Source organism: Hipposideros armiger, unplaced genomic scaffold (genome assembly GCF_001890085.2).
Source record: "Hipposideros armiger isolate ML-2016 unplaced genomic scaffold, ASM189008v1 scaffold_253, whole genome shotgun sequence".
Lineage (NCBI taxonomy): Eukaryota > Metazoa > Chordata > Mammalia > Chiroptera > Hipposideridae > Hipposideros > Hipposideros armiger.
The window spans coordinates 468,982-492,617 of NW_017731603.1; the positions used below are offsets into that span (position 1 = coordinate 468,982).

The following is a 23,636-nucleotide window of genomic DNA, read 5'->3' on the forward strand; positions in this document are numbered from 1 at the left end:
GAAGAGACAAGGAGGCAAGCTCAGATACAAAGCCGTATTTATACATTTATTTATATACGTATATTTACCTCGGAGGAAAAGAACAGTTCAGGGGACAGGAAGCAAGCAAGCCCAGGGCTGCTTCCCTTTGCCTACTCGAGTCAGAGTTGGCGCACGATAAATATGAGTCAAAGCTCAGGGACGGGAACTGGGCGTTAACTGGGGGGAGGAGCGCTTTATGCACACGCAGGCTTTCGCGGGAGATACATGAGTGGGGTCTTGTGCATGGAGAGGCCCTATGTACAGCTTGAAGCTTGGGGGAGATGAGCCCAGTGGCTACAGGAATAAATGCCATTGGGGACAGAAAGGGAGGGACGGCTGCTGGATCCTGGGGAGGGCATGGGGCCAAAACACCCACTGACCAGCACCAGCCGGTAGCTGTCAGCCTCCAGCAGGTGGCCCATCCACCTTCCCTGCTGCCCTTTCACCTTATTGGGCTTAAAACAACTTTGGTCCAAGGTTGACCCCCCCACACCCCCCGCTCGAGCAGCGTGGAGCCCCCACTTGGCCCCAACCCCTGCGCTGAGGACCCCCTCCCCAGCCATGGAAACAGCCAGCTGCTAACCAGATTGGGGCTATGCTGTGTCCAGATGGACTCCAGGGGGCAGTAGAGGGTTACTTTCCAGTTAAGGACTAAGGGGTGGCCGGCTAAGAACTGGCACCCCACTATGGAAGCCCCAGAATACTATTATAAGGGGTGGGGCTTGGCAGTTTTAAGGCATTTAGGGAAGTTCCCCCAGTGGGAGGAGGGAGAACAGAAGTCCTACTAAGTAAGGCTGCATGGTGTAGGGAGCCATGTCATTCCTATGTCAGAAAGGGAGTGGAGCCACCTTGGGGAGGGGACTGGGAGGCCAGATATCCCCGCTAGCCCCCCACTCCCCCAGTGTCTCCCCATCCTGAGGATAAGTGCTTTGAGATCCATGGCAGAAAGGGGCCTGCAGTTCACAGGCTTCAAGATCTAGCCCTTCCCCGCCCCCACCCTCCCCCCAAGAGTCCTCCTATTCAAAGCTGGAAATGAGGATGGAGAGAAGGCCTGGTTCCCAAAGAAGTGGCCAGCGATCACAGGGCAAGGACAGGTGGCAAGTCCTGTCCCCATGTCCGAACCCACAGCAGACATGGAAAAATGATGATTTCCTCACTCCTTCCATGGGCTGGGATGTGGCCTCAGAACACTGCAGGCACCCACTAAGAAAGTGGGCACTTGACATAGACTTCTGCCCTAACCCAAGCCCACTGCTCTGCTCCTGGGAGGAGTGGGCAGAGATGGGGCCTACTGCCAGGCATGGGTCCCTGCAGCTTGGCTGTCCAAGCCCAGCATGGGAGCCCTTGATTTGGGGAGGCAAGACCACCAGCAGACAAGGGGTGGACGGAGAGGCCAGAGTCTTGGTGGTTGGGAGTGGAATGGGTGTCTCAAGTCTCCCGGGGACAGATCAGAGCCAGGGCCCTGTCTTTGCAAGCGTCCCGCCAGGGCTTCTGGCCCACTCGGCTTTCCATCTCTACCCTTCCACTCCTGTCCCAGTTTAAGTGCATTTTAGTAATTACTTCATTAATAACAGCAAAAGCTATTTTCATCCACCCACCAGCCAAGTAGGCCCGCTGCCTCGCAGGGATTCCTGCTCCTCTGCTCTGAGAGAATGATGGGTCACCGACACTGAGAGCTCTGACGGCCCCCAGGAGCCCAGGCCATGGGGCTGCACCGCCTCCTGGAGGCCCCCAGGGAGCTCCCCTTCCAGGATACTCCAGGTTCAAGGGGCCAAGGCTTACCTGGCCCGCTGGTCCCACTGGTTCCGCCAAGCACTCAGTGTACGTAAGGCACGTGGTGAGTCTCTAACCCACGTAGGGCTGCCTTCAGTTGCCCCGGGAGCTCGGAGCCAAGCTCTCCCAGGGAGAAGAGACCTCCTGGACCACACTTAAAACTTTGAAGTCCAAGTCCAGCGTAACAGTCAGACCCCCAAAAGTCCACCATCTAGCCACCTCCCAGGGAGCAGCTTCGAGGGTGAGGACTGTCGGCCCTCCACTGATGCGTGGGTCCAGCCAAGTCTCAGGGCTCGATCCAAGCCCCCACTGATCTCAAAGGCAGGCAGGTCCTTTCCGAGGGCTAGAAGGGCTGCCTCCCAGCCTCAGAAAGGGAAGCAGGGAAGCTCTGGGCAGAGTCCCAGGCTACCCTTCGCCTCCGGCCACCTGAAGCCAGCCCTCCAAGCACCATATCAGGACACATGTGAACTGGTCTGTCCTGGTCCCAGGAGGCCTCTCTCCAGTTCCCTCGGGGGTACGGGGGGCAACCAGCAGCATCAGCAGCTCCAGTGTGAGGACTTCCAGTTTCGCCAGTCGAGGGGAGGGCCAAGCCCAGCTCAGACTCTCCGAGGGAGTGCCGGTGGGCAGCTGGCTCCAGTGTAACACCACGGCATCCAGTGTGGAAGGGGTGCCAGGGGACCCCAGGGCCTGGTGTGGTGCTGCCTTGCAGAGGGCAGCTCAGTCACACAGGCGGTAGAAGTGGAAGTAGTAGTCCGTAGCCGGCCGGACCAAGGCCTCCGAGCTGCAGTTGGCCTGACCCTAGGTGGGAGGGCAGGAGGAATGGGTGAGGTGGCTCTGGGGGTGCAAGGCAGGAGGCACTCCCTCTGCTGACGTTGCCTGACACTAAGCCCCAAGTCCTGCCATGTGCTCTGCAAATCTCCCACCCCTCCCCCACGCCCCATACAGATACAGATGCCTGGACCTCCGGGAATAGATGGGGTGCTCGAGCTCACCAGCAGTGCCACCCGGAAGTGGTAGGTGAATTCACGGAAGGACAGGATGGTTACTGGCCACTGGTGGGAAGTGCCCTGGAGAGAGGGGAGAGAGGGTCAGGACAGGCCCCCCTGCCCCTGTCCCAGCTAGCACCCCTCTCACAGGCCATCACAGCTCTGGGCTGTGCGGCCAGTTTTATGAACGGGGCAAGCAGAGAGCTCTGAAGAGAGGTCCGAGGGAGCACGGTCTTCGGGGAGCAGTGGCAGCCACCCTCGAAGCAGACTTTGCCAGGTACCTACCAGTCTACAGCTGCCCTCACCTGGCCCTGCCTCTCTTCCCTGTCTTGTCTATGATCCCTCTCACCCACTATGCTCCAGGCACACCCAAGAATTTCATTAAGTCCATCCTCACTACACCCTAATGAGGTGATGCTGCTTATAGATGAGATACCTGCCTAACACCACACGGTGAGATGGCAGAGCCGGACTGCAAACCCACATGTGTCATGCTCTCTGGCAGGGCAGCGTGAGGCCCAGCCACAGGCAGCTCGCCCATCTCCTACCTGAGGCTTTGGCTTCGCCTCCATATGAAGTGGGCTCAGGCCTGAGCTCCACGTCTAGCGAGCGCCTTGCCAGGCTCTCCCTCTGCTTTCAGGTGCTGTCCCCTTTCTTCGGGGTTACAGGGCAGGGGCTCTTTGGGGGCTCTCACCCACTCCATCCTCTACTCAAGTTATTTTCTGCATGTCTTTTCTCCCTGGCTACTGTGCTGTTGGAAGGCAAGGCCTGTGTGTACCTCCACTTCTGTCTCCCCACAACTGGGCCCAGCACAGAGCCTGCGACAGAGGAGGCCCCAGTGGGAATTGTTGACTAAACACAGGAAGGGTGAGAAGAAATTCCCTTAACTTGTGCTGAGAGTCAAAACTTCCGGTCATACAGCCAATGTCGAGCTGGACAGTGACAGGGTCCCAGCCACTTGGTCCCCTAAGCAGGAGGGATCCCCTCTACATGTAGCCTGAGGTATCTTCCAAAAACCCAGGTGGAACCATGCCGTTTCCCCAGCCTGAGCTTGACAAGGTCCAGGCTGCCCCAACGCACTGGCTCCCCTGACTCACAGCCCCCGCCATGTTTCTAGCTCTGCCAGCATGCCACACTGTCCCTGGCCTCCAGATCTCTGCATGTACTGTTCCCCTACTCTTGGGACACTGTCCCCAAACTGTCCTTCAGGTCTTGTCTTAATTAAGCATGACTTTTGGGGGTGGCTGCCCTGACTCTGAGGCCAGACAAGGTGAGCTGTCCCTGTCATGGGCTCCCAGGACACCCTCCTTATCCCCACCATTGTACTCATCCCAGGAAATGCTCAACAGGGAGTGATGCATACAAGACCCCCTCCCCAGGGCACAGAGGCCCAAGCCCCAAAGTGTCCCTTGTGGAGACGCCTTCACCCTGACCCCGGCTCCCTCTCCTTGCCTGTTTGGGGGCCCAGTTGTGCTCTGGGTCCCGGCTGGCCCACAGCTTCCCGATTGTCCCCTACCTGGGTGGCCTGGTGGGTGTGGAGGCTCTGTGGAAAGCCCCCCTCCTCACACGGCTCCTCCTGGGACGTCAGGCTGCACAGCACCACGGATACAGGGGACGAGGAGCTGGGGAAGGCCCAGTTAGCAGGGAAATGGGGTTCCAAGTTCCTTCATCCCAGCCATCCCTCCACTCCACTTACCCTGCCCCGCTGCCAAGCCACTGAATCCTCACACAGCCTGAAAACGATGCCTAATAGTCAAGGTACTAGATGGCTACAAATCCTTTCCCGTCCACCATCCCACACGATCCTCATGGCCACTGTGAGGCAGCAGCCCATTTTACAGATGAGGAGCTGAAGCCCAGAGACTGCCGGGGTCACATGGCCACAGAAGCACGGAGCAAAGGTAGCATCCCTCCTCAGCCCCCTTCCCCAGGTTGCCTGGGACCACTCACTGCATCTCTCCACTCCCCAGGCCATACTCACTTCATCTGCAGGGTCAAGCTGAGGTGCAGTGGGGTGCTGCTGCTCACGGGGATGTGGTAGGTGAAGTTCCCAGGCCTGAAAGGGCAAAGCTAGCTCCTCAGCCCAAGGCCACCCCCACAGGTCCCCACCCCAATGGACTCCTGAGCTCCCCCCGTCTATCCTGGAGCCTTTCAGGGGCCTAGAAAGGGACTGTCCCACCTTGTGGGAGAAGTCCCTCCATGATGGGGACAAGATCTGGACATCTGTACTGCTGGGCTCATGTCACCTGAGGGAATCTGTCCTTGGGGTGAAGGGAGGGAACCAAGCCCACCTGCAGGCATGCCCTGGAGCGCAGTACTGGGAGGTGATGGGCATCGAATTCTCCAGCACCTGGATGGAGGTCAGGGAGGGCGCTGGGTCTGCAAGGAGAGAGGCTGTTGGGGCAGGGAGGAGGGTGACAAGGCAGGACACAGATGAGAAGCCAAGTCCTTCCTTGCCAGACGTGGATCAGTTACTCACACCTTAGTATGAGTAAGATTCGGGTTATTCTTTCCAGACCTCTCTGATGGCCAAGGGCACACCACCCTCTTCCCCAGCGGCCCTAGGCCTAGCCGGTTCCCGTGAGCCTGAGGTCTGTCTCCTTGACACAACCAGAACACCCATGAGCAGGGATGGTCTTCCATATCCCTTGCAGGGGCATACAGGAAAGCTCTTCAGGCCTCCGTTCCTGATTGCATACCTTCCTCCCCCCAGCCCTCCCCCGGGTTCAGTGAAGTCAAGCAGGTAGCTAAAAATCAGCCACAGTGGGTGGGAGTGCTCACACTTGCAAATCAGGGTCGGCCCACCCCGCAGAGAGCCAATTGTTAAACATCTGCTAGCACACCTCTGCTTGTGGCCCTCTCTGTGGGTGGACCGGGTGGGACTGAAGTGTGACACAGGGGTGGGGACACAAGGCTTTCTTATTCATCTCAGTTGCCTGCTAGTCCACCAGGGAGGGGAAGCCAGGGCCATTAGCCACTGAACACTTGCTGGACCTGGTATATTTTCACCCAAGGACCCCAACAGAACCCAGAAGGCCCCCGCGGGGCACGGACAGGTATCAGATACAGACATCATGGAGAGCGCACCTTTCCCCTTCTCTTTTGGGCAAACTCCCACTGTCCTTCAGAGAGACTCAGCTCCAACGTCACCTTCCTGGTCCTTCCGATAGCCTCCCCACCACAGCCTGGGCTGACTAGCCTCCTCAGTCGCCAGACCACCTGTGCATCCCCTTAGAGCCTCATCACACTGCTGTGTTTTCGTGTCTGTGAGCTCTTTGGGAGCAGGGCATGTGTGTCTTCATCGCCCCCAGTGCTCGGTACAGAGCCAGCCACACCGCAGGGCCCAGGAAATGGCTGCCTCGCGAGCATCTAGCCCGTGGGGGTTTCCCTATCACTTTGAATTTCAATCTCTGCAAGCCACAGTTTCTAAGCTTTTTTTTCTTTAAGCCACAAAACCCATGAAATGCAAGTTGAGGAGGAAGTCCAATACCTAGAGCAGACCTGTCTGGTTGAGGCCAGGAAGACTCTGGCCTTCCTTTCAACCTCCAGGGCACCTCGAGGAACCCAGTTTGAAAACTTCTGCAATAAAGGGTTCCCTAGCTTTGTTAAACCAAGGGTTTGAGGTTTGAAAAAATTGGGGGACTGACTCTGTACAGCACCGTCCTCTCCCTGGCATGGTGACACAGAAGGAGCCAGGCAGACTTGGGATCAAATTCTAGCTCTGCTGCTGATGGGTTGTATGACCTTGGGAAAGCCACTTCACTTGTCTACATCTCTGTGTCCTCATCTGCACAATGGGGACAATTCCTTTCTTGCAGGAGTGTTGTGAGGATTAAATTAGGTGATCTGTGTAAGGCTCCTGGCCTGGCTCCTGGTACTTACTAATGCTCAGCTAGTGTCTGCTGATTGACAGTTGTGTACCCAGGCACTCAGGTGCCTGGGCTGAAATGGGCCCTGGCCAGTGAGCCTAGCCTGGCTGGGCTGAGAGGTGTAGGGAGTAGGACAAGTACCTGGCTGGCCCTGGGCCTCAGTGGGCTGGGCAGGGCCCAGGCCAGGCTGGGGGGCCCCTCGGCGGGCTCGGCTGTGGAGACCAAGGCTGGGGCTATTCTTGGTTTTGCCCTGTCCCCCAGGAAAGGGAACTACAGGGCTAGCCACAGGCTCCACGCTCTTTGGATGCTTGAAGTGGCCAATGCCATTGGCTGACAGGGCCCAGGACTTGGCTCTGATGTTGGTGACTGGCAGCAGGGCCATCTGGCTGGGGCCTGTGGATAGAACCAGGGACAGGCTGAGATGAGGAAACTGGCTGTTTCCTGCCCAGCTATCTCAAGGGCCCCACTGGACTCTGGGTGACCCCCGCCTCTGTCTCTTGTTCCCCTTAGGGGGCGCCCCCCTATCTTTTCCAGAGCCTCATTCTGGGCTCCAGGAGACCCTCCCACCAAGGAGTCTTTGGAGCCTTTCTCTGGACTCAGGTAAAACTCCCCTCAACCCAAACCCTGGTTCCAAAATAGCCATACCTGGGCGGTTGGTGGAGGGACTGGGGCTGAGACCACGGCTGGGGTTAAAGCTGGGGCCAAGACTAAGGTCAGTGGCAGGGCTTGGAGTGGGCGAGGAGCAGCAGACGACTGGGCAGGGGTGGCTGGGACAAAGGTCTAAGGCACGGATGGCTGGACCTGGGGCCAAGCTGATCAGGCCAGTGGTAACTGAGGAAGCCAGAGGCTGTATGAGCCGGAGGGGGACAGCAGAGTCCCCCTCCCACAACACAGCCACCTCTCCCCATCCCATCCCTCCAGACACCCCCCAAGCACGCACCCAGCAGCAAAGAGGGCTGTGTGCCTGGCAGCCCAGTCGTCACAGGGGACTGTCGGAGCTGAGTGGTCCCAAAGCTCTGGCTGGCCCTGCTGGGGAATGGTGGGCTGAGCTCAGAGGAGCTGGGAGAGTCTGAGTGGGGAGCCCTGGGAGTCCCAGAGAAGTAGGAGGGGCCGGGGGAGGTGGACAGGGAAGGTGGAAAGGAGGCAGGAAGAGGGGCGGCAGAAGCCAGAGGTAGGACGGATGGGGCTTGGTCTAGACACGTACCATGGGCACATGGCCTCACTCCCCCCAAGGTTCTGGGGCCGGAGCAGGGCCAGAAGACAGGAAGTGGACACGGCAAAGGAGCTAAGGGGCAGCAGAGAGGGAAAGGGGGGAAGAGGCGCAGGGAAGGAGAGAGAAGACACAGTCAGAGATGGCCCCAGATGCTGAGGGTGACAGCGGGCAGACAGAACCCAAGGGCCCACCCTAGCCCTCCTTTTCCCCGACCCCCAGCCCAGCTTGGACCCCTTAGGTGCCCCTGACTCTCTGACGCCCGCTACCTGGAGGAACACTGAGAAGGCCAGAGAGAAACATCGGCTTCTGCAGGGACTGGAAAGTGGGTGTCCCCTTCCAGGGAGATCCTCCCAGCTAACCCCACAAGTCCCCAGTAGGCTGAGAGCCTGAGGTGGAACCCCCTTTAGAGGAGACAGCCTCTGTGCCCCCTCTGACCCTGGGCTGCCTACCAAAGCCCCACCTGGCCTGACAGCTCAGCTGGCGGCCAGGCCTCCAGAGACGTACCCATCTGTTTCCACCAGGTCCTCCTCAGTGCGCAGGCTCAGCACGTACAGTGTGGACATGGACACCACGCTGGGAACCGCAGAAAAGGGCCACGGTTAGAGCTGGAGCCAGTGTCCAGCACCGTCTCTCTAGGGCCTGGCCTGGGCTCCCAGGTGATGCCTGTATAAGGGTCTCTCAGCCCCAATGGGACGAGACAGAATGAGGCAGCCCACCTTCTCCAAGACCTCAGGGGCTCTCCCAGGACACGTCTTCCTCTTGCCCCAGGCCTGGGTCTGTGGGCAGCTCGACTCCCCCAGCCAGCCACCCCAGAGCGTGCAGGGCAAGTCACCTGAAGGCCATGACCACCACCAGGGCAATGATGGTTCCCTGCAGGAAGCGCTGGCTGATGCAGGCCTGGTCTGGGACCACGGACGATGGCTGAGGACCGTGAGAAAAAGGGGAAGAAGCAGAAAAGGCCCAGACTTAGGGAGCCCATGGTCTACCCACTGCGGGCTCTGATGGAGGCGGGGGTGTCAAGGTCTGCTCATTCCCAGGTGGGGCAGAGGGAGAGGAAGGAGAAGTGAGGCTGGGAGGGCTAGAGAGTCTGGACTGGAAGGGAAGTGCTTGAAGTGAGCCTGGAGCGGGGCAAGCTATAAAGGGAGGGGATATGGAGGCCCCCAGTCAACCTGCCCCCCACCCCTGCCCACCCTCACCTTGGTGGCCACCTTGGGGGGCCTTTTCTTGTGGGGGACGCTGCCCGCTCGGCTGAACTGGCTCCCCGCGTGGCTACAGCAAGAAGACCAGGGTCAGAGGTGCCTCTGGGAAGGGGTCTTGCCCTCCCCTGTCCCGCGCCCCCACCTGAAGGCGCCTGAGCTGCCGGTGGACTTGAGGCTGTCCAGTCGCCGCAGCTTGGCCAGCTTGTGGCTCCAGCGCTCCAGCTCGTCAATGCGTGTCTCCAAGTTGTCGGTCAGTTTGCACAACTCCTTCACAGCACCCACGTTCTCCATGAAGATGCGCTCCTGCCACGGGCAATGGGCCAATGTGGAAGGCATGGCCCTCTCCTGGGAGCCCCAGGCTACAGGCCGGTCCCAGGCTGGCCTCAGCACCCATGGCTCCCTGTGCCTGCCTCCAAACAGCATCCCCACCACTGCGCTGCAGCTCAGGCCACCCTGCCTGCCTGAACAGCCCTTCCCACCTTCCCAGCCCGGCAGCATGCCTTGTCTCCCATGGGCTCCCACCCTCCAGTCTTCCCCCTGTCATGAACATCATGACTCAGACTTCAGCACTTCACTATTCAGCCGAGGCCAAAACCTATTACGTGCTTCCTGGAGCCCAGCCTCACTCCAGGCAAGTTCCAAACACCATCCTCACAATAAACGACATGTTTAAGCTTTGCATTAGCCACACGAGCGTGTCTTACTTAGCAGTTGCTATGGTTACCCGCATTTTGCAGGGGAGGTAAATGACCTTCAGAGCGGTTCCTCTTGCCCTTGATCACACAACCATAGAGGGGCCAAGTCCTCACCTTCCCCTTGAACCTTCCCCTTGAACGCTCACCTCCTTCCTTGGGGGGTGGGGAGGGGGCTCTGGAGGCAGCATGAGAGAAGATTGGGCTGCCCCTGCCCTTCGCACTTCAGGGCCCCCAGTCTCTGTGGAGGGGTGAATGCCCTCCAGCTAGCCTGCCCCTCTGCCCCCTTGGGCTCCCTCTGGTTTTCCCTCAGCACAGACCTTGTTCACCACCAGGAAGTTTTCTATGGTTTTCCCATTGGCAAAGACCACGTCTCCAGTATCCTTTACGGCTTCAGGCAGGATCTCCTTCACCTCCTGGGCAATAACACCTGGAGAGGGAGAAGCCAAGAGTGTGTGTGTGTGTGTGGGGGGGGGGGATGACCACCCACAGCACCGAATTTAAGGAGGGGACAGGGGCTAAAGAGGGCAAAGTTCTGGGGGCTAGAGATCTGAGTGCCAAAGAGCCCTGAAGCATGAAGAAGGGGGCTCCCCCGACAGTGGGCAGGTGCTCACAGGGTCGCAGGTCCAGGAGTCAAGGTGGGGGCTGCGGGGAAGGGGAGGGGCAGGTTCCTGGGAGTACGGATCCCAGGGGAAGGAGGCAGGATTCATTCCTCCAAGGGGAAGAGGGGCAAGGATTCGTGGCCATGAACCCCGGATTTGCAGTGTTAAGGGGCGAGGTAGCCGGGACCTGGGAAGGAGCGATTTCCCAGAAGCTGAGGGACGGGGCTTCTAGGGCGCAGGGATCCAGAGGATGGAGTTCCAGGAGTCAAGGGGAGGGGCTCCTGGGAGGAGGGTTTCCAGAGAACAGGGAGAAAATTGCCACAGGACAGTGGACCGGGGGAGGGGGCGGGGTTACCGAAGGCCGAGGTTGCTGGGTTCCCGGACGCCAGCCCAAGTTCAGGCAGGCCGGTCCCTACCTGTCTCTGCGGCGGCGGCCTCGATGCCGGCGGTGGCGGCAAACTCCGGCTTGTATCTGTAGTGCACCAGCCGCATGCGGGAGATCCTCTTCAGCTGTTCCGTGGTGTCCACCTGCGCAGAAGCCACCACTGAGACTGAACCCCTCCTCTCCTGGCCCGTCTGGAGCGGGCCCCAGAGCCCAGGAGGGCAACAGTCCGGAGGTTGAAGCGGAGGGGAGACCCTGCTACCGAGATCCCTTGATCCAGGCATCCAGGGCCAGCCTGCCCCGCCTCCTTCCCCTTAAGCCCCGCCCTTCCATCTGGGCCAGCTGCTCCACCAGTCCCGCCCATACAAACAACCCCGCCCCCGACCCACCCCTACCACCAGCCCCTCCCATTCGTAGCACAGTTGTCCCCGCCCACAGCTCCGACCCCACCTCCTGCACGTGCTCCTTGGCCCGCAGGTCCGAGGGGTGCATGAGCGAGCCCATGACCTTGACGTTGCCGTGCACAACCAGCGCCTCGTCTGGCCTGTCCGTGTTGATGCCCACACGGCCATGGTGGAAGACAGTGTCGGGCACCTGCGCCCGCTGCCACAGCACATCGCTGTCGCTCTCAAACTGGCCTGGGTTGGAGGCCTAGTGCAAGTTGGGGTGGAATAGATCAGTCCTAGGGGATGGGAGACCTGCAGCCGCCCCTTCAGCTCCAGCCAGGGCTTCTCACCCCACCACGCCCAATTTAAACTGTCCCTCCTATCGTGGCAACTTTCAGTCACTTGTGGGATCTCAAGGCTACCAGGTTCTGTCCACCTCCACACTTTATTGTGGAGACACTGAGGCCCAGAGAGGGTGGGAGCCTTGCCCAAGGCCACACAGCCAGGGCCCAGCAGGGTCAGCACTCCAGCCCCTGACTCCCCAGTACCCTCGCATCTCTCCCCGGTGCTATTTCTCCCAGCTCTGGGGAGGGCACTCAAGACGCTGTGGGGAGACGGCCCTCACCCGAACGATGATGCGCTCTGAGATCTGGGCAGCCAGCGTGTAGTTCTGGTTCTGTGCATGGGCCTGGAGGGCCACCACCAGCATGAAGTACCTGGGGCACACAGGGGTCTTAGAGGCACCCAGGGTCCTGCCCCACCTGCCTCTGCCCACCCCTCCTGCACAAAACTGCCCACTGGGATCATCTCCCCCAGGATTCCAGTCCCTGCAGGAAGTGGGTATGAATAGCCCATCCGACAGGAGGAACCTGAGTCTCCACTAGGGGGCAGAATTCCCCCCAGCGCACAGCTAGGCAGCCACAGAGCTATTCCTTAATCCAGAAGCTGAGCGTCTCTCATCCTTAAATCAATGAAGGGCTCTGGCCTTCAGATTCCCCATCCATAGAATGGGTCCGTCTGTAGGACTCTGCCTGGCGTGCTACACCGGGTGGCATCTTCCTGCCCCTCCGCCTCATAAATGGAGGGACTCCAGGGCAGGGGTCCAGTCTGCTCACCTCTGGTCAGGGTTGGGCTTGCCCTTCTTACGCATGTTGTTGGCGGTGGTCTCACTGAAGTGCAAGCGCCCCACAGTCACCTTTGTGACCTGCTCAGGGGGCAGGTTGACCCTGCAGAGGAGGGGCAGGGTGCTCAGGGGCAGGGATGGGGGCCGTGGGGAGCCAGGCCGAAGCGGGGCACCCAGGTATGGCAGGTAGACATTGCGGGTGCCTGCCTGGCCCCCCTCAGCTCCCAAGCCAGCTCCAGGGTCAGGCCTCCTCCCAGGTACCGCCCACCCAAGGGGTCAGACACTCACGTGACAGGGTTGAAGGGCCGCTTGCTTCGGTCTGACTGAGACTGCTCGATGTTGATGGACTGGTTCAGGGCCTCCAGCTAGGGGCAGAGCGGAGCCCAGTGGTAACTCAGGGTTTGGCTCCCCACCTGGCCCTGCCCCCCTTCAGCCTCTCAGCCCAGGCCTGGCCCAGCTAGAGCTTAATGAGGAAATGGGGGCACTGCCCTCCCCTCAGCCTCACTTCCCCATAAACTTAGGTACCTCCTCCTAATAAAGCCACACCCACATCACTGCCCCCACCTCTGTGTGCATGTAAGAGCATACACACACCCCAGTCACCCTCACAGCCCCCAATCCATACCCACAGTCCCCCGACCCCGGGCACACCCCCCAAACCGGCTTCCACACTCACTCACACCCAAACCCACTCACTCCCAGCCCTCTTCCCATACCCATGTTCCCTCAACCCCTCCACAGGCACTGGCTGAACCACGCCAACACATGGGGGCCAGCTCAAGACACTGAAGGAGACACACGCAGCCTTGCAGGGAGCTCACAGGCTCAAAATCAACATCCACTAAGGTTCTGCTGGGGAGGGGAGTATAGGAGAGGGATCTCTAAGTCAAGATGGGCTTCAGGGTAGGTGTCCGGGGGGAGGACGGCAGTGGAGTGGAGAGTGAAAGTCAAGGCGCTGTCAGCCAGGAGAGGAGGAATGCAATGGGCACTCGGAGGGCATGCCAGAGAAAGGAAGCTTCTGAGGGAAGACAGGAACTGTGAATGGGCACCAGCAGTCTGGGGCACAGCAAATGGCAGGGCTGGAGTGAAGGGCTGGGCCCCGAAGGCCTCTGGGGGCTAATCTTAGAAGTCACGGCTTTGCCAGGAGTGCACTGGGGGTCTTGGGAGCATGGGGAGTGTCATGCCCACCCGTGCCTCATGTGGAGCTTGAGTCAGGAGCCAGAGTGGAAGCTGCTGTGGACATTCAGACAAGGAGAGGGGGACAAGCTGGTCAGGTGAGAGGCAGAGGGGAGGGGGGGGGCGCAACAGGGCCTGGTGCATGATGAGGTGCAGGCAAGTGGGCCCCCCATTTGTGGCGTGGGTGACCAGGTCCCTGTAGCCCTATTTCTGAGAGGGGAGCCCAGGGGGAGAGGCAAGTTTGCAGGAGTTCATTTTGGGATGTGGAGCTGAGGCGGCTGACAGAGCTATCGGGAGAGGGGTCTTGGCTGGGTACACAGACTTGAGGTCACAGGGTGGAGACAGAAACATGAGCATAAGCGAGAAGAGGGCTGAGGAGCGGGATGATTAAGGGGCAGCATGGGGACAGAAGGCAGGAATGGAGGGACAGGGGGTGGACTTGGCCATGAGGAGTTTCCTCAAGATACACTTCATTTTGGGGTCTTTTAATGTCCCCAGGCCTCCCTGGCCCTCCTGCCGCCCCTCTTTGCCGAGACCCAAACCTGCCTTCACTCCGTGCAGCTTCAGGTAGAAGCAGTCGAGGGGCTTGAGGCCGTCGGGCGTCTTGACGTACTTGGGCTCGCCCAGCATGCCAATATACACCGTCACCTGGAAGTGGTTCTTCTTCTGGCACACGAAGGCATCGTCGCCCACCGAAAAGTTGAAGCCTTTGTCGGCATCCACACGGTAGGTGAGCATGGGCCTGCGGGCAGGGGAGAGCACTCACCAGTCCTCAAAGCCAAGCCTGCAATGTCGGTCCCCACCACGTCTGTGTGCCAATTCCCTACCCTAAACCACCCCCCCATCCCAGGGCCGCCCCCCCACTTCTCAGAAATGGAAACAGAGTCCCCGGAGGATTTGGGCTCACATCTGCCATCTCAGCCACTGTTCTTTCCTGGGACCAACTCTGCCCTGAGGATGGGGGGGCAGAGCAAGACACTTGAGGCCCAGCAGATGGGAGGGAACGCCTGAGGGGGCTTGACAGCCCCCCAGCACTCTTGGCTCCTTCCCAGAACGCTGCCTAAAGCCCCCTCCCTCGTGGGACATGGGGTTAGAGGGGATGGTCTGTGGAACCTCACTGTGCCTGACAGCCGGTTGCCATGGATACGGTGGAACCAGGCGCCGCCGGCTCTGAGCTGGCCCATCCCCTGCCCACCAGCTCACTCAAGCCCCCAAACATTCTCATTCTGACTCCTCCATATGCCCAGGTGGGGACAGGGGCACTCTGGGGAGCTAAACTCGGCCTCAGTTTGCCCATCTGCTGCTGGGCAAGTGTTCCAAGTCTGGATCCTTCGAGGGATCTCCAGGGTCAGAAAAGGGAGCAATTACTGGCCTACAACTTGGCCCACTCTCACGCAGGTCCCCAGGCACAAGCAGTGCCCGGATGCCTGGTGCCTGCCTGGTAGAAGCTGGGCAGGGAGAATGTTTCCAACTGAGGGGCAGGACTTTGGGCCTGGCTAACATCTACAGGAAAGCCCAGGGCTCACCACTTCTCCCTCCCGAGGCTCCACCCACCTGCCTGCCCTAGAGAAACAGCCAGGAAGTGCCTGGGCCACACGGGGGGCCTCCGCTGCCAGCTTCCTGGCCTGAGGACCTGGAATGGCAGGGCTGGCCCAAGAAGTATCGGAATAAGACTGGGAGTCCTCACCAGGCCATAGCAGCTGGACCCCAAAGGCCTCCCCCTGACCCTGGCAGGGCCTCAAGGAACCCTTCAGCCACCACAGTAGCTGAACGCCCCCCAACCTTGAGGGCTTTTGGCTAAGAATCCCACAGAGCCTCAGGTCTCCAGCTCCAGGAGGCTGGTCTCAGCTGTGAGAGGGTCCAAGTCCAGCCTCGCAGCCCAGGCCTGGCAGTGCCCACAGTGAGTTGAGGGAAGCCATGCCCTCACCGCTCACCGGCCTTCTGCACGGGTGAGGGGAGTGGTCCCATGGTGCGCCTGGCCAGGCCAGGAAACTGATCCAGGTGGGTGTTGAGGAAGGGCTAGGAATGCCAGGCAGCCTCTGACCCAATCCTCCTCCACCCCCTTGGCCTCCCCTCCAGGGAGCGGGCTGCTGGAAGGGCCCTGCTGACAGCTTCCTGCTACCTTCCTGGAATGCAGGAGGAGGAGGTAGGGGGGGAGGAGGAGCCAGGAAACACCCATCCACACACTTCTCCCTGACTTGGCCCCCACCAGCCCCTCCCTGGCAGATACCACCTTCTTAAGAAGGCCTTGGGCTGGCCCAGGAGTCAGGAACGCAGCGCAGGACAGAGCTAGGACTGGCCCTCAGGGTTCCTGACTCCTGGGCCAGCCCACCTGTCTGCTTCTATGTAAAAGGGGCCATCTTGTACCCAGTGTGCTCCCAGGCTGTGCTCTAGGACCATGATGCCAGGGCTGGGGGGCCCTGGATGGGGTGGCCAGGAGGGGTGGCAAGTGGCACAGATCACTCACAGCTCCTTGTAGTTTGCATCGTACAGCGTCGCCCACTTGTTCTGCTGATGTGGTTGCCATTTGATGGACTGGTAGTTGGGGTCCAGGTAGGAGCCACTGAGGCTGTCATTGTCCTGCAGGAGACCTGGAGGGAGGGGACGCCTATGTGAGCCCCGGGTGCCATGCCCCAACTTGAAGGGCTAGTCCCATGTGGGGTAAAGCAAGGCTAGCCATGTACCTGGGGAGGGGGCACCTGGTGGGTGCCAAGGCGGCGTCTGGACACGGGCGATGCTGAGGGGCAAGGAGCCAGGGCCTGGTGAGAGGGGGCCCTGTGGGGGCCAGGATGGGGATGGAGCTCTAGCGGGGTGCGGAGGCAGACTTGTCACAGTCCCAGGCTCCTGTTTGATCATTCCATTCAGCATCTGGGCATTGAGGGTGTTGGGGGGCGATTCAGAGTGCTTCCTCTTCTTGGACGGGTGTGTGGGGAGCCTGGGGGACAGAGGTATGGGCCATGGGGGGCTGGCTCTCGCTGAGCCTGCTCCCCCTGGGCAGTGCCACCCCCTCCCACCCTCTTTCTACAGCCCGGAGGGCACCTCCTGCAGGAAGCCCACGTGCTTCGCCTCCTAGTGCTCCCCCATCACTCTGTGTTCTCATTCTCTATTTCTGTCACTCCTCCCTACCCCTCAAACTGTGAGATCCAGGCGGGCAGGAGCCACGCCTGACTTGTTCGTCTGTTTCCCCATCACACCCAACAATGGCCCTGCAAACAGAGTGCTCAGAATCGTTTGTGGAATGAATGAGTTGGTCCCTTTCCTGTGATGTCACTCTCAGTGTCACCCATTATAGCGAAGGGTCTCCGAACAGCAGCTTCCATGGTTAGAAACAAGCCACAGAGGGCGTGGGCCGCAAAGGCAGGAAAGAGAGTTTCTTGGAAGGAGGAATGAAGATTTTGGGGGCTGCACAGCACCCCTTATCCTCTGGTTGACAAAAAGTTTTGACAGTGGAATCTTTCCTTAAACTAAACCTTTCATGAAATCTCAATGTGTAAAACATAAAAAGACAGTTCTGTGGGTTGGAGTCAGAGCGGGGAGCCTGGGTCTGCACCGGGAACCTCCTCAGAAACCTGAGGGCTCCGTGAGACGGCTGGAAAGTCACTGGTGTCAGGGTTAGAGCACAGCCTGGGTTCAGGTCCTAACTCTGCCCTTCCTAGTTCCAGACCGGGGCAACCACTTCCCCTCTGTGTGGACAACGGGGGCGAGCACTTGGCCGTGGCTGGAAATCCCCGCCGTCTTGCTGGGCACAGGCAGACACATATGCTGACCCCATCCCCTGGGGTCAGAGCCTTCTGCCATTCCTGGGTTCATCCCTGTCCCCGCCTCTACCTCTGTCTTGCCCGCTGTGGCCCTGATGCCCCCACCCCATCTTCCCACCCTGGGGGCAGCTGCCCGCGTCTTACTCGGCTCCATGTTGCTGCAGCAGCTGGTGCAGCATGTGGGACTGCTGGGTGTGGTGGAGATCAGCGGGCACCAGCCCCTGCCCCATGGCAGCGTAGGGGGGCATCGGGGGCTCTGCCTTCATGTACAGGTCCCGCTGCAGGATGGGGTAGTGAGGTGGGGGTGGCGGGGGGCCTGGCAGATGGGCTGGAGGTGGGGGTGGGTGCTCCAGGCGGGAGGGCACTCCCACGTGGCACAGGGTTTCAGGGGTTATGGTGCGCAGGAGGTGGGGGTCTGCAGGAGACAACGGGAGCGGATGTCAGAGGCCTACCTTCCTCGGGCCCCGGCATGAGCTCTCCCCCGGCCTACCTCTGCAGGGTTTCCTGATTTCCACCCTGTCCTCGGCCAGGCCCGGGGGCTGCCCTCCCACCAACCACATGCGGAGGAAGGCTGGGCAGCCTAGAGGCTGGCCACTAGAGGACCGGGCAGCGAGGCAAGCCCCGGTACAGGGGGTGGATAGCTTTTCATCCCATCCTAGCCAGCTCCTTCCCTTGGGCCAGGCCTGGCCCTGCTCCCTGGGGGAGGTCCATCGTCCCCAGCTTCTCTCAGGCCTGATTCTCCCCTGGGCCTCAGGAAAGCGTCTTCTGAGACCCCCAGTGCAGTCCTGTGGCAGCCTCCTCCCTCCGGCAGCCCCTCTACCAGGCTCTCAGGGGCCAGCCCCCCAGCCTGAGGGGGGAGGCCCCAGCTCCCTTTGTTCCCCAGGAGGCATTCCAGAGATGTTTTTGGTAAGATAAACAGAACTCTTGACCCCTCTCTGGGCTGTGGGGAGAGGGCTGCCTGCCCAGGATCCTTCTGCTCTTGGCCACCTGGGGGCCAGCGCACCCCTGAGTACCCCCCCAAAGGTGAGGTGGGCCTGGCAGCTGGTGAGCTGGTGAGGCCTGTGCTCAGGCTGCAGACGCGGCTTTCCTCAGCGGTCCACTTACCGCCGAAGGGAGCGTCCATGATGGCGCAGGCGGGCAGGCGGGTGGCATCGCAGGCAGGGACACTTGCTCAGAGGCAGGGCCAGGCTCCCCTCCCGCCCCGTGGGGAAACAATACCCAGCGCCAGGGAGTATTTGACCAGCGATAATCTGGGCCCGTTGGGCGGCCGCGGGCCCCCACCTTCCCTTGCTCCCTCCCTCCCCGATAAGGCCGCCCCAACCACTTGCCCAAACCCCAAAGGGGGAGGGCGGTGCCCGCTGGACTCACCATTCACCTGTTGGGGGGAGTAGGCCTCAGAGCCCGAGTCTGGGGGAGAGTCCGGCAGGGTGCTGCAGGAGAGGAGGAAGGGCAGCTGAGCCCCTGCCTTCAAGCCGGGCAGCTCCTCTGCAGGGCCGGGGCCCAGAGACCCCAGAGGCTTGAGGCATCGAGGTCTCCTCACACCCGCCCTTAGGGGCATTTCTCTGTACCAGCCACGTTGGGGTGCCTGGCAGGGCCTAGGGCTGAGTTGTAGGTTTGGGGGTCTTGGTCCCCTGCCCAGCATCCTCTCAGACCTACAGGGAACTTGGAAGCCAGTAAGCAGTGCCCCTGATGATGGCATTCAAGGGCTCTCTCCCCAGCCTGAGGGGCCAAGTCTGCTCCTCTCTTCCTGTGTCCACTGAAGCCCCCACTTCCTGGAAGTGGGGTCCTAGGGTCTGGGCCTGGGGAGCTTCAGCAGGTCACTGAGGGGCTGCCCCACTAGAGGCAGGTGTGGGCTGGGCAGGGAGCCAGCTCCACTGGGCCTGGGTTTATTTTTTCCTTGCAGGTTTTATCAGTGGCTTGAGCGAAAGAGCAAACTCAACCCTGAGAGGTCAGCACGTCCTGTATGAACCCTGCACTCATCCATTGAGGGGTAGGCAGCGGCCACACAGGGATCCACCTCTTTGGTCATCCCTGGTCCCCACATCTGGAGAGACTGCCCACTGCTGGGCCCAGGCAGCTGCCCGAGGCAGCCGAGCCATCGTGAACACAGCCAGGGGCTGATCCCAGAGTCCCATGCTCCCCTGGACAAGTCGCCCACCCTATCCCACAGGCTAGGTGACGATGACACGGAAGGTGACGAGTGCTGCGGCCCTCAGGGTCCCTCGGGCTGGCCCGTCCACCATCTCCTGCCTGCTCCCTGCACGTCCCTGACAGCGGCCTTGGGTTTCTCTGGTGTGTCAAGGTCTTTCACACCCTCTGGTCCTTGCAATCAAATACCCCAAGTCCACAGGACCTTGTGTTCGAACTCCTCACGGTCCTCAATGTGGTGATGTATTGATTAATGACTTCCTCCTCAACTAGACAGCAGGAGGGACATGATTGGCTTGTTTACCACCTGGAACGGGCCTGGCAGGGGTGGGGCAGCGAGTCCCTGTGTGGCTCTGGACAAGCCCTTTCCTTGAGAAATGACCTCGGTGTGCCGCTAGAATCCTGCTATGAGGAGCGGCAGAGCTTTCCTGGAAGGCCAGCAATGGGCCCCCAGCAGGTGCTCATTACATGTTATTTCTCTTCCCTCCGCCCTTCCCTCAGGGGTCTGTGGCTTAGGGATGGCCTCACGGCCTCAAGCCCTCAGATGGGCATCTGCCTTCCGCAGCTCATCCCTGCCCAGCCCCTAGAAGTTAGGATACAGCTACCATCCCCCCAGCACTTCCTCGGTGCTTCCTCCCTTCATTTCCACTATCATCTGGAGGGGGAGGCATCTGGGGCTCACTTGACAGAGAAGACACTGAGGAGGTGGTGGTTACCAAGCCAGGAGCCTGGCAGTGCTGGAGCCAGAGATGGAGCCAGGTTATCTGGATGGCGTCGTGCTTCCAGCACTCAGTTATTCTTCCACCCAGAGACAGGGTCTCTACCCCTGGCTGGGGAACCCAAAATTTTCTTGAGCCCCTCTGCATAGCCCATGTTCCCTGCCTCTCCCCATCAGCATGTGTCTGTGGGCTGCCCGGGAGCCTGGCAGGGCTGGTGGCCACCTGGAACCTGTGGTCACAGCCAGGCCCAAGCTGGGCCTTTGAGTCCACTGGTGTGGACTCCTCTCATGTGCGGGGGAAGGGCCTGGGAGACTGGCTTGGGTTGGGGGGGGAACTTCAGGTACCATACCTGTGCCATCGGCCATTCCCTGTGGCCACAGTAAATAGTGGCTAAACGCATAAGTAAGTGGATGGGGCTGGCACGATGAGGGGAGTTTGTATGCCTGCGTGTGTGCATGTGCGTATAGGCGTGTACATATGTATAGGTGTGCACGCATGTATAGGTGTTCACATGAACGTAAAGTCTTGGCCTCCAGTCTCAACCCCTCCTGTCCACTCTCCCCACAGCTCTCAGAGATTTTTCTAGCACTTACATCAGCCCTCACCACTCCACTGCTCAGGACCATCCGTGCTGCCCACTGCCTCAGAACAAAGCCACGTGTCCCTCCTCAGCCAGGCCCTAGTCCTACCCCACCTTGTCTGCCCACAGGGCAGCCCAATCTCCTCTGCCAGGCCCTGGCCAGGTTCTCCCATGCCCTGGGTCACTGGCCCCACACCGTGCCTGCCCCCTGCGCCCCTGCATCTAATCTCCCTCCCCCACCAAGCTCCCTGCCCTCACTCACCCTGGGGCATAGGGAGCCTTGGGCTCAGCCTTGATGGGGGGCCCAGAGCTCCCCAGGAAGGGCTTGGGAGCGGCGCCCATGCCATTGTTGTTGTTGCAGTTGAGCGGGGTGCTGTAGCTCGGGGGTGGGAGAGGACCATGGCGCCCCGGGGAGGGTCCACCCCCAGGGGGGCTCAGGTGGTGGACCCCGCTGGAGCTGGGGATCACTGGCTGCCCGTGGGGGTAGGAGGCCGCACTGGCTGGAGCAGAGATGTCGGGGAAGCAGCTGTGGAGAAGGGAGGAAACTCAGTGCCAACCAGGACCCCAGCCCCTCCCCGGACCCGCACTGGCCGGGCACTGTGCAGACCGCAGCGGGCTCGGCCACTGGGAAAGGATGCTTTCAGAGGCAGGGCCCTGTCACACCTCCCAGAGGGGCTGGGGGTGGGACCGAGGTTGTCCTAGGGCCACTCACAGGTCCGAGGCATCCTCCTTGCTGATGTACTCCTCCAGGATGCTGGTATCTATGTTGGACGGCTCCAGGGCTCCGTTGATGTCGTGGCCTGCAGGGGAGGGGCAGGTGTGAGCTGGGGAGTGGTGCAGCTCCTAGGCCTCTGGGCCCAGCCCTCCAACTGTCCCAGGCTGGACCCTCCAAAATATACACCGCAGGCTCCTCCCCATCTGTGCATCCATCCCTGTGTGTTTGTGTGGGGACACCCCTCCAGGAGGCACTGACCCCCCCAAGTCCACAAGGCCAGCTGGAGTCTCCAAGGAGGGGAGGGCCCCAGAGGGCAGATCTGGGACAGACAATCCGCTTCCTGCCCTCCTGACATGAGCACGTCTCTTCCTTTATCTATAAAATGCGGGTAATCATTCCCCTGACTTTTGGGGTGCTGTGACAAGCAAACAAGGTGCCTCACTGAGTCAAGTGCCCAGTCCTCCAGTAGTCAGTTCCAGACGGCCCAGCTGGTGGGTACCCAGAAGCATGTGGCCTGGCTGGGCTGGGCTATACATCCTGGGGGGCCCATGGGCTGGGGGAGCCTCCTGTACCCCAGGCCCAGATGGAGAGGGAGTGGGGATCAGAATCAGGAATGCCCAGCCCAGCCCACCCTCAATGCATATGCCCATCACCCCATAATGGGGTTGGGGTGCTTAGCTCTGGTGTTGCAGAGGCAAAAGGCCCAGAGAGGTAAGGGCCTGCCCTGGCCTCACAGGCGAAATGATGGCGGCCTGCGCTCCGCTCCTCCGCCCGCCCTCTCCTGGGCCCTCCTCACTGGCCCCAGCCCCATGGGGAGGGACTCACAGAAAAGGCGGCCAGTGATCTTAGGCATCAGCGGGCAGGAGAGAGGGAGGTGCTGGCCCTTCTCCTCCCAGGGTCACCTTGCAGGGGGGAGCCAGAGGGTGGGGTGATAAGGGGGCTGACGTGGGAGATGCGTCAACCCTGATAATGGAGGACGGCCCCACCCACTACTGACCTGGGCTGGCCAGTCCCACTGAGGCAGAAGACACCCTCCCACAGGCCCTTGGAGCCTGAGTCTGGGGTCTGCAGTTCATGCTCCCTCCCTTGGTGAGCCCTGAGAACAAATCCTGGCTCACCGACTCCCTGCTGTGTGACACTGGGCAGGTCACGTACTGCTCTGAACCTCAGTCTCCTCATTAGTAAAGTGGGGACACGAACAGGTAACACTTTACAGGGTGGTTTTGAGCAGGAAACAAGTTAAGGTAGGTAAGGTGCAGGGCACAGAGTGGGTGCTCAGCAAAGAGTGGCTGTCCTCACTTCCCAGTCCCCAAGGCCCTGGGGTCCCCAGGAGCCCCCGGCCCAGGCCCCTTCCCGGCCCCTGGCCGGCATTTCAAGAATGCTGAGCCCCGCTTAGGTGATTAATGAGTGGCTAAGCCCTCCTAGGAGTCACGCGCTGCCTGGGACAGGCCCTCCTGCTGTCCCCACCCCTGGCTCACCCAGACAGGAACAAGGGACACCCACCAAGCACGGCCAATGGCCATCTAGGGCCCTGTGTGGTCAGGGCAAGGGGAGCGTCTCAAGCCAGGAATGACCACTCTGCACGCTGAGGCTCTAGAACTCCTGTCTATGCTCTGGCCCCCGCCACGTCCTTCCCTGTTAACCGAAGGTCCCATTTATTGAGCACCTACTGTGTGCCTGGCACCTTTGGAGCCAAGTACATGAACAGTCATAGGAGTTGATTATATGCAAGGCATCCGGCAGCTCTTTGCGTGCAGTGAGATGATGAGATGATGTGACAGCTGACAGCGGCTCGGCTCATACTGACTGAATGCCTGCCAGACCCTCACTACTCTAAGTGCTTCACCCGGTTTAACTCCCGATCACCCCTGCAGGCTTGGTGTTATTAGCATCATTCCCTTTGTTAAGAGAGGTCAAGTCTCTTGCCCAAGGCAACACAGCAAGGAGAAGTCAAACCCAGGGGCAGGGGCCTGACTACAAGGGGAAAGGTGTGGTTGGTGGTCACTGAGGCGTCCAGGCTGTCCCGGGCTGCCCGACCTGTTGGGCTGGGAGGTTCCTGAGGGAGGATCAAACATAAGAGATATGGGGGGGAGAGGGTGCTGGAGGGTCACCCCCACCCTGGCCGCTGATGCTGCAGGTTTTCCAGACTGAACTTGGAATCTACAGTGAATGATGGGGTGATGGAGTCATGGCGTTGCTATTTATAACAGGCTAGGCCCCCCTTTCCCTCCTCCTCCTCCCCTGGCCAGGAGTGTTCCTAATCACCCCTAATCCTCCTGCCCACCTCCCCTGGG

The 23,636-nt window shown here is 60.4% G+C and overlaps 1 protein-coding gene across 6 annotated transcripts; it reads right to left on the bottom strand.

The window, feature by feature from the left end:
* Positions 1–20: 20 nt before the first annotated feature.
* Positions 21–21,712, bottom strand: MYRF (myelin regulatory factor). 6 transcript variants are annotated; one of them, XM_019656069.1, is made up of 27 exons: positions 21,601–21,712; positions 21,340–21,427; positions 20,890–21,153; positions 18,549–18,610; positions 17,325–17,595; positions 16,107–16,357; positions 15,890–16,013; positions 13,969–14,164; positions 12,535–12,611; positions 12,239–12,349; positions 11,749–11,839; positions 11,188–11,388; positions 10,772–10,883; positions 10,074–10,183; positions 9,204–9,364; positions 9,059–9,131; positions 8,695–8,783; positions 8,367–8,435; positions 7,854–7,934; positions 7,590–7,675; positions 7,295–7,480; positions 6,791–7,042; positions 5,072–5,159; positions 4,762–4,836; positions 4,297–4,402; positions 2,787–2,861; positions 21–2,592 (listed from the first exon to the last, which is right to left on the bottom strand). In XM_019656069.1, the coding sequence occupies exons 1-27, from the start codon at positions 21,695–21,697 to the stop codon at positions 2,512–2,514; spliced, it is 3,477 nt and encodes a 1,158-aa protein (XP_019511614.1). In that variant the 5' UTR covers positions 21,698–21,712; the 3' UTR covers positions 21–2,511. The 6 variants fall into 6 exon arrangements, with proteins under 6 accessions (XP_019511614.1, XP_019511613.1, XP_019511615.1 ...); XM_019656068.1 differs by having other exon boundaries at positions 7,590–7,678; XM_019656070.1 differs by lacking the exon at positions 7,854–7,934 and having other exon boundaries at positions 7,590–7,678.
* Between the last annotated feature and the right edge of the window lie 1,924 nt (positions 21,713–23,636).

Bases quoted from the DNA above. Each gene is read 5' to 3' on its own strand.
- MYRF (XM_019656068.1), bottom strand. From the start codon at position 21,697: ATGTCAGGAGGGCAGGAAGCGGATTGTCTGTCCCAGATCTGCCCTCTG. The intron at 21,154-21,339 runs GTGAGTGGCCCT...CCTTCTCCACAG, and splicing joins AAGGAGGATGCCTCGGACCT to CTGCTTCCCCGACATCTCTG. The intron at 12,350-12,534 runs GTGAGTGTCTGA...CCTCCTCTGCAG, and splicing joins CGGCCCTTCAACCCTGTCAC to GGTCAACCTGCCCCCTGAGC.